At 42.0% G+C, this 9,880-nt stretch overlaps 1 protein-coding gene and 1 pseudogene across 5 annotated transcripts in view; one reads left to right on the top strand and one right to left on the bottom strand.

The window, feature by feature from the left end:
* Window positions 1-243: 243 nt before the first annotated feature.
* LOC110535030 lies at window positions 244-6,271 on the top strand (annotated as a pseudogene).
* The window catches only part of LOC110535759 (unconventional myosin-Ih), a 47,178-nt gene continuing 41,518 nt past the window's right edge, over window positions 4,221-9,880 (bottom strand). For 3 of the 5 annotated variants that reach the window (XM_036935551.1, XM_021620998.2, XM_036935552.1), the window contains 6 exons: window positions 9,516-9,571; window positions 9,218-9,353; window positions 8,912-8,982; window positions 8,556-8,653; window positions 8,282-8,381; window positions 4,221-7,319 (listed from right to left, as the gene is read on the bottom strand). In XM_036935551.1, the coding sequence (XP_036791446.1) occupies window positions 7,293-7,319; window positions 8,282-8,381; window positions 8,556-8,653; window positions 8,912-8,982; window positions 9,218-9,353; window positions 9,516-9,571 (488 nt within the window). In that variant the 3' untranslated portion in view covers window positions 4,221-7,292. Of the gene's footprint in view, window positions 7,320-8,281; window positions 8,382-8,555; window positions 8,654-8,911; window positions 8,983-9,217; window positions 9,354-9,515; window positions 9,572-9,880 lie in introns of those variants that run through there. The other 2 variants (XR_005034639.1, XR_005034640.1) reach the window with 2 other exon arrangements.

The following is a 9,880-nucleotide window of genomic DNA, read 5'->3' as shown; positions in this document are numbered from 1 at the left end:
AAGTGGGACTAAATAGATTTAAATAGTGGAGTAGGGTGGTGTTATTTTTTAACATTTTTTTTTTTTTTTTTTTTTGTGAGTGTTGTAGATTGTAGGGTATTTGTTTATCAAGCAAAGTATAAGGGAGTTATACTCCAGTCTAGTAATTGACGGTAATGCAACATTTGTTGAATGCAAACCGCCGTTAAACATAATCACATAAGAAGTTCCGCTGGCAAAATACTAGTGTCCGGAAGTGGGTGATTCCTGACTCGAGCTGGTGCTAGATTACCTAAATCTGTTGGGGGTGGGTTCTATGGTAGATATGACTGAATAATGTTATTGTTCTAAATCACATGGTAGTTAGCTAGCACTTTCGGGAATAGAAAACATTGAATCAATGATCACTCATTTGTCAAATGTGGGACATTCTTGTCTCTTTGGCCTAACGTTAGCTAGTCTTCTTGGTTTAGTCCAGTACTGGACCTTACATGTTCTGTTTAAAGGGCGAATTGGGCTTGGAAGCCAAAACAGCCAAATATTCAATCTAAACATGATTCGGTTCTCATTTGCGGTACTGTATGTTTTTTTTAAATATCATGTCAAAATAATTTCACAAATGCAAAATACAGCGTTCCTATACAATGTATAGTATACATTGTTTTAACAGTTAAAGCTGACAGTATTTTTCCGTGGCTTCTATTCCATTTACACACAGGTGTTCGGAGATGCAGATAGCGAAGTTAGTTAGAACAGGTCGTCCACTGTCTTCCACTGTAACATGGAAATATGGCCGTGTGGGAACTCTAAACCTATAAAGGTGTGTACTAATTTAAACTTTTTTGAAAAGTATTTGTCGCTGATTTTTAAAGATACATAAAGATTATGTTTCCCAAACCGTACCGCACGCGATGCGTTTTAACGTTCAGAACGAACGTTTGGGCTCTTTTAACAACACTCCTGCGGCCAACCCAGGCCAGAAGGTATTATCGTCAATAGGCGCTACTATGAATGGGTTATCCTATAGTTAGCTAGTCTGCTAACGTTAGTTAACTGGGGGGAGTCTAGTTATGTCTAGAATATAAAGCTGTGGTTATGTATGTGACCTGTGGCCAAAACAAAAGTTAGCTGCCATTCGGTGAGTGGAGGGTACGTTGCAGGGCAACTAACTGGGGAAGACGACCAACTGTGAGAATTGAGAATCAAATTGGTTTTGGGTTAGGCCATAGCAGGTCCTATGGAGGTCCTCACAGGCAGTGAAGGTACTGTATCTGTCAGACGTCAGTGGCACCACAACGCATGGTTGGAGGGATCCAGAGTGTCTGAGTGAGGAGTCTTTGTAACATGCTTCTGTATTTTGCTATCCTGGTCCGAGGTCTGTCTGTGCTGTCTTGCCAACTCCTAAATATTCATTGTCAAGCGTCAAGACGAGCATGACAACGAGCCTAGGAATTGGCAATGGGCAATTCTTCAGGAACAGAGTGATTCTAAGTCTCAGCTTTTTCACTTTAAAATGTATGTGAAACGAAAATCAATGATTGCAGAGTTAAACAAACCATATAACTCTATGCACAATGACTACTTTTAACAATTTCCACAGACATTTTTACAAAAACACGTTTACTTCAAGAACAGTGATGGTTTGTGCTGTTGGTGCCATCATTCTGTTATCAAACTTTGCATCTGCACTGTTCTTTAAGTAAAGGTGTTGGTAAAATTTTCAGTGGAAATTGTTCAAAGTCATCCTTGTGCATAGAGTTGTATGGTTTATTTAACATAGAAAACATTGTTTTTTGTTTGGGATACATTTTTAAAGCGAGAGCTCTGAGTCTTAGCATCACTACCATGGAATTGCCCCCATACACTAATTACAAATGAAAGTGGTCTCTAATCTGGTGCTTGTCCCTTTCTAGGCTGGATCTTGATTGACCGGTGTGGGAAACACTTTGGGACAATTCTGAACTACCTTAGAGATGGAGTGGTGCCACTCCCAGAGAGTCGTCGGGAGACTGAGGAGATGCTGGCTGAGTCCAAGTACTATCTGGTCCAGGGCCTGGCTGATGAGTGTCAGGTAACCCTCACCCTCAAGACTGGTGCAGCCACCATAGTTGCTTGAATTGTGCTGGAAAGGACCATGTCAAAATGAAAATATTAGAGCCAGTACGGTTTTGGTCGGCACAATGGTGTGAAATAGTTTGTCTCATCCCTGCACCCACACTCTGCCTTTGTATAGCTCTACTTCCTCTCACTGCCTCTACCTCCTACAAATATATCATTACTGGCCCAGCCAACCCACCCAATCTGTTAGAGGATCTATGTCCAAATTCATATTGATTCTGGACAAAATCTGTCTTTACCGTCTAAGTATGACTCATGTTTTTATTGGTGTTCTAGAACAAAGAGTCGTACGAGCCGTTCTGTAAACTTCCCCTGGTGACATCATCGAAGGAAGATCACAGACTCATTGCCACCTCTAATAAGGTATTGTTGACTGAGTCAGGCATCAGAGTGAAGGACAAGTCCGGTATTTACTAGGGAAGATCTAGTCTCACATATTGAATATTTACTGGCATCTTCCTCTGTTGTTTTGTCTCTACACAGCCTACTGTCAAACTGTTACACAACAAAAGCAATGATAAATACTCCTACACCAGGTGAGACTCTTACGTCTATAAAGACAAATTGGCAGTGAATTATGGTTCCGTTGTAGTCGGAAGTTTACATACACCTTAGCCAAATACATTTAAACTCAGTTTTCACAATTCCTGACATTTAATCCCAGTAAATATTCCCTGTCTTAGGTCAGTTAGGATCACCACTTTATTTTAAGAATGTATAATGTCAGAATAATGGTGGAGAATTATTTATTTCAGCTTTTATTTCTTTCATCACATTCCCAGTGGGTCAGCAGTTTACATACACTCAATTAGTATTTGGTAGCATTGCCTTTAAATTGTTGAACTTGGGTCAAACATTTTGGGTAGCCTTCCACAAGCTTCCCACAATAAGTTGGGTGAATTTTGGACCATTCCTCCTGATAGAGCTGGTGTAACTGAGTCAGGTTTGTAGCCTCCTGGCTCTGCCCACAAATGTTCTATGGGATTGACGTCTTTGTGATGGCTACTCCAATAACCTGACTTTGTTGTCCTTAAGCCATTTTGCCACAACTTTGGAAGTATGCTTGGGGTCATTGTCCATTTGGAAGACCCATTTATTTTCGACCAAGCTTTAACTTCCTGACTGATGTCTTGAGATGTTGCTTCAATATATCCACATAATTTTTCATCCTCATGATGCCATCTATTTTGTGAAGTGCACCAGTCTCTCCTGCAGCAAAGCACCCCAACAACATGATGCTGTCACCGCCGTGCTTCACGTTTGGGATGGTGTTCTTCGGGTTGCAAGCATCCCCCTTTTCCTTCCACACATAACGATGGTCATTATGGCCAAACAGTTCTATTTTTGTTTCATCAGACCAGTGGACATTTCTCCAAAAAGTATGATCTTTGTCCCCATGTGCAGTTGCAAACTGTAGTCTGTCTTTTTTCTGGCGGTTTTGGCGCAGTGGCTTCTTCCTTGCTGAGCTGCCTTTCAGGTTATGTCGATATAGGAATCGTTTTACTGAGGATATAGATACTTTTATATAGATACTCCAGCATCTTCACAAGGTCCTTTGCTGTTGTTCTGGGATTGATTTGCACTTTTCGAACCAAAGTACGTTCATCTCTAGGAGACAGAACGCTTCTCCTTCCTGAGCCGTATGACGGCTGCGTGGTCCCATGGTGTTTATACTTGCGTACTATTGTTTGTACAGATGAACGTGGTGCCTTCACTAAATTTCTACCAAGGATGAACCAGACTTGTGGAGGTCTACAATTTTTTTCCGAGGACTTCTTTCTTTAGATTTTTCCCATGATGTCAAGCAAAGAGGTACTGAGTTTGAAGGTAGGCCTTGAAATACATCCACAGGTACACCTCCAATTGACTCAAATGATGTCAATTAGCCTATCAGAAGCTTCTAATGCCATGACATAATTGTCTGGAATTTTCCAAGCTGTTTAAAGGCACAGTCAACTTAGTGTATGTATGTACACTTTTGACCCACTGGAATTGTGATACAGTGAATTATAAGTTAAATAATCTGTCTGTAAACAATTGTTGGAAAAATTACTTGTGCCATGTACAAAGTAGATGTTCTAACCGACTTGCCAAAACTATAGTTTGTTAACAAGAAACTTGCGGAGTGGTTCAAAAACAAGTTTTAATGACTCCAACCTAAGTACATGTAAACTTTCGACTTTAACTGTAAATCTCAAGTGAAAAATCTGCAATATCGCACAACATATCACATAGCCACGTCATTTGACATTGCAATCTGATGTCCGACAGCATAGTCGATGATGTGACATGCAGCCGGTTGTTGCAGGCTTCCCCTTCCTTCCCTCCAGGCAGTAACTCTGATGACAACATGTTGAAAAACATCGAGCTGTTTAACAAGCTGTCCTCAACAAAGACGTGATCGGCAACGAGATCTGCTGCTGGTCCTTATATGGCCAGGGCCGCAAGATCGCCGAGGTGTGCTGCACCTCTATCGTCTACGCCACAGAGAAGAAGCAGACCAAGGTAACGCAAGTGAATCATACTCTGGGATGGCTTATAGTGGGATGTCGTCATTAAGATATTTTAATCAGCACAAACTGGGCAAGTACATCATGTATCTGGCTTCCATCTCTGATGACAGAACTGATTCCTTCTTAGTAAATTATTTCAATTCATGAGTTGGTTGTCTCTAACCTTCTGTTAGCATAAAATAGAGTACTTTAATATGCCGTTGTGACATTTGTTTTTTTAACAAAGTACAGGCGTACTTTACGTTCAGATAACATAATACCCAGGCAGACAGACATACATAAATGCATATATATCATATCCACTCCCCTACCGTTCCAGGTGGAGTGGATCTACGAGGAGCCCCTCAACATCCTGCTGTACGAGTCCCAGGACGGGAGGGGTCCTGACAACGCTCCGCTGGAGGCCACAGGGGGTGCCGCCGGCCACTCGCACCACGTGGACGAAGACGAGGAGCGCGTTGACAGGGTGCGCAGGATCCACGTCAAGCGGCCCGACGACCGCACACACCACCACCAGTAACTCCTGACTGACCTCGACCATACAAAGCCCGGCCCTAAATGTCTGACCCTGGACTCAGTGGAAATCTTCTGTGCCTTACTTCCAGCGCCTCTCCTTCTCCCTCGTCTTCCCCACTCCTACTCTCACACAGGAGCTCACTGCTGAGGATGAGAGACGAGTTGAAGCGTAGTGTGATGTGGTGAAGTTGTTTCACGTGTGTTCATTTGTAGGCTATCTTGTTGTGTGTAGTGCTCTGAGGAATTGTTTTGTTTTTCTCATCTGTCGGTTGGTGGTTGCAGAGTTTGGAGGTGATGATTTGTTTTTCTACTGTGCGTGAATGTAAATAGGATTGTTAATGGGACTGGAAATGTGTGGAATGGAAATGTCAGTTGTTATACTGGAGGGAATTGCAATGTCAGCATCGTGTTCTTTGGTCCTTGCTATAATGCAATCCAGAAGAACAAGAATCATGCAACGTTTGTCACTGAGTTTTTGGATGTGTTGAAAGAAAAGTCTTCTAAGTTTTTGAAGAAGCTGTATGATGGCTGTCAATCAGGTGTTCTACAATAAAAGCCCACTAGGGGGCAGTATCGAATCAGATGATCTCATTGTGTCTGAGACGGTGTCGCTGCTCGCAGCCTTTCATATTCTATCAATTTCCAACTATTTTTGTTGCATTTTTTTAATTCACCCTATTGAATATCAGTCAACATTTAGTTGATTAAAAAGATATCATACAATAGAGTACCTCTACTCTCCCACAACCACTTTTTAATTAATAGGATTTCCCATTTAACCCATTGTCCCTTCTTGCCATGTAAGTGATTGCTTACAAGGGAAGAACTTGAGCTGTGACGTGTTATCCAGGTTGATTGAATGATGGAGCTCCAAGGCTGAAGGAGGAGAGAGCTCTCTCCTACAAGCTTTTAACAGGCAGATCATTTAGACCTGGCCCTCATCAGGGTATTCATTAAGGAATGTAACTGTATGTCCACATGTGTTCTCTTTTAGGAAACCATACTTGTGAAGACATCTGTCTACAGATGTCCCGCATTTAAATGTTTATAGATACCTCTTATCAAATAATTTAAGATTTCTATAATGTTGTGATTTTATTTTTCTAATTTCATTTGAATGTTGGTTGAAATACAAAATTATGATACACATGACTTTGTTCCAAAATCAATGATTCCTAGCCTGACGGTTGCTATAGTACAAAAATATATAATGTACTATTTTAGAGAGTAAGTACACTTTGCTCTGAATTCAACAACACCGTAATGTGAATATTACATCTGAAATACTAAACCAGCAGAGACATAAAGGCTCCCTTAGCCTTGAATTCACAAACAGAAATGAATTGAAATATACAAGTGTGTGGTAGATCATAGACATGACACAGGTTTGTGCTTTTCTTGGGTCCCTTAAAGAGATTCTCCGGTACTTTTGTATACTTATTAGTCAGTAGTTATGAAAGTAGTGCTCATGAGCCAAAAGTGGTCCCTGAAAATGGCATAATATGTCACATACTGTATGTGCACGACGTCATTTCTCTCTCTCTCTGCTGTGTCCACTGAGCCGTTGGGCCCGCCCTGCAACTTTGTTGGATAACACTGTCACTCAAATGCAAGCTCATTGGCTAGAACTCAAATTGCTAGGTGGCTGGCCACGTGAGGTTAAATTTAGGGAAAATAACGCAGCACATCTTCAAGAAAAGTCGCTTTCAAACTACAAACTACAAATTGACACATTCAGCCCAATGTGGGAGGTTTAAAAATACTTTCTTAGTCGCCAAAGTACCGGAGTATGTCTTTAAATGAACACTTGGTTGGCTCCAGTCAATTCTATCACACAGGATTGGTGCATAAGAAGAACTGAAATATATTTTCTTAAGAGATTGCCTGATTGACATTAAATACATTGATTGATTCAATGGTTTGTACATTTGCAGTTTCGGGTTTTCTGAAAGCAACAGCTGTAGGTATTTTTGGGGTGTTCATCTCTAACAAAAACCAGCCTGATCCCAGATTTGTTTGCAACTGGCTATTGAGTTTGTGTACAACACAAACAGATCTGGAATCAGGCAATACAAGAGCAAAAATCTTGGTCTAATCCAGATGATGTGTCTGTCTGCTGGGTGCCTGTCCATCCTCTCCTTAGTGTGTCTCTATGTCCTGCACAGGTCATCGAGCCCTGGTCCGAGTGGAAACCTAGAGTGACAAATATGTCATTCGTTCAGCCTGCATGTGTTGATCACCTACATTGTGTTAATTAGGGGACGTAACAGAAAACATTTGAAAACCCTTGCAATTAAATGAAAGATTCCTATTGGACACGGTAGTCCCTCTTTGTTTCAGTCCATTTTCTTCCGTTTGGTGCCAAATGAATGCGATCCTGGAGCTGCCTGCTGCAAAAAGGACTCCGCATTCCTTTTTGTATGGTTCACAGTATGTCCATAACCCAAGGTAGAGCATGCCCTCATGAAAAACCATACAATAACTGCATCTTACTCCAAACATTTGTTAACGTTTCCTATGTTTGATATCATATCAATGCGATCACAGTCATTTCAATATTTGTTTTTCTGTTCTGTGTATAATGCCACTGGGAAGCCAAAGGAAACATTCTACTAAAAATAAATGTCTTCTTTGTCACGAATCCCGCCGAAGATGGTGCCTCTTCCTGTTCGGGCGGCACTCGGCGGTCGTCGTCGCTGGCCTACTAGCTGCCACCGATCCCCTTTTCTGTTTCATTTAGTTGTGTCTGATTTGTTGCACCTGTTTTTCTGGTTATGGCGTTTGATTATTCTTGTGGTTTCTTTTTTCCGATCAGTTTCGTCTTGTTTGTTTGGACTGGGACTTTACGCGCCCTTGTGTGTGTGGCGTGACCGTCTCTCTGGTTTTTTGGAATATTAAAGATCCACATCTTTGGAACGACCCTGCTCTCTGCGCCTGACTCCTGCACTCACTACTTATTGAAGCCGTGACATTCTTCTAGCAGCTAAAATAAAAATCTGCAGAAAGCATGTGATTCTAACCAGCTGTGCACGAGCCTGGTCCCAGATCTGAGGCAAATTATGTGGCAATGGCCATAGGAGTTGGCCAAGACAGCACAAACAGGTCTGGGAACAGGCAACCAGGCCCCTCTCAGCAGCAGTAACAGCATCACTCACCACCATGAGATGTCCATTCTTGTCCTTGTACACCATGGACTCCTGGCCACTGCTGAATTCCACAATGCCCTCTTTCCCTGCCTTCATCTGAAACTTGACGCTAAAAAATAACCACATATCATAGTCATATTCACCCAGAACTCATTGGAAAACACTGGAAATTGTTACTGAGTGGACTATCCTAAATGAAATAACAATCAGAATTAAGCTCATCTGGCCTCTTGATCCATCGGACTAGAACTCCCAGAATCAATCCTGTCAGCCACAGCCTTACCTGCCCTGGACCACGTTGATGGCGCTCTGCTTGTTGGCAACCACGCTGAGTTTGGTCAACGCTTCAAACAGGTGGTCACACTGCATGATTAGGTCCCCCTGGGCACACGAGGTCAGGACACATTGGATAGCATTAGGACTGTGTCTGAAATGGCATTATATTCCCTGTATAGTGCAATACTTTTGACCAGGGCACGTAGTGCACTATATGTAATAGGGCGCCATTTTGGATGCACATCGGATTCCATTTTGAGCAGTTCCTGGTTAGAATCACTTGAATAACAGAGGCACTACACGGACATTACCAGGCTATTATTCTATACGCTGTGTGAGGGTGTGGAGACCGTGTCCTCCTACCTTCTGCTTATCGTCTTCACTTGGAATATGGAAAATGATGATGCCATCACTCAAGGTACTGACCGACACACCTGTAATCGAGTAAGCAGCACTCACACAGATCAGTACACTTTAAAACCAAATCTATTCTATACAACCAGTATTTATCCACATTAGTCCCATTGGGGAGAATCCGAACTTCCCCTTGTGAAAATGTGACTTAAATGGAAGTTAAGATTCGTCTCATTGAGATCAAATCTATTTTGCAAGAGAGATCAGACAAGCTAGAACCCCATCCATCCCATCCACAGCATGCTGGATGCTCACCTTTCAGAGTAGTGTACAACACTCTCTGCTTGATCTTGGCATCATCCACCACATAGGCAGCAGTCTGTGTGAGGATGAGCTGCCGAGGTCGGGCTTTAAATCCATTCCTGTCGTACTTCACTATTGGTATGCTGTACTGCAAAGAGAGAGAGAAGAAAGATGGTGGGAGAGAGGGGCGAGAGAGAGAAGAGAGATGGTGTAAGAGTACGAGAGTGAGAGTGAGAGAGGGAGCAGGAGAGAAAAAGAGAGAAAAGTTTTAAGTGTCAAGGACACACTGCAACACAAGTGTCTTGATTACCTTGATTCCTTCATGGCGAATCATCTGCAGGACCTTCATATTTATGTCCTGTTCACCTGAAAAAAGAACATAGCGCAAAATGTGGCATTTGACCCTAAAATACGAGTTTAAGTAAGACACCCCATAATACACAGATACTATTCACTACTACAGGGGTTTCCAAACGTTTTTGTTCCACAACCCCATTTTGATATCTGAAAAATCCTGCGACCCCAACCTGGTGAAAAAAAAAATGTAATTAACAGCCGATGTTAACTTGTTTATTTGGGGCTGTGGCAGTCAATTTAAAAACTTTCTAAGAGTGTTTCTGATTGTCTTTTTAACTCACCATCACATTGTAATGTGGGGCTATGACAGTCAATTGC

The sequence above is a fragment of the Oncorhynchus mykiss genome, chromosome 11, assembly GCF_013265735.2.
Source record: "Oncorhynchus mykiss isolate Arlee chromosome 11, USDA_OmykA_1.1, whole genome shotgun sequence".
Taxonomy (NCBI): Eukaryota; Metazoa; Chordata; class Actinopteri; order Salmoniformes; family Salmonidae; genus Oncorhynchus; species Oncorhynchus mykiss.
This window is presented reverse-complemented; position numbering and strand designations above follow the sequence as displayed.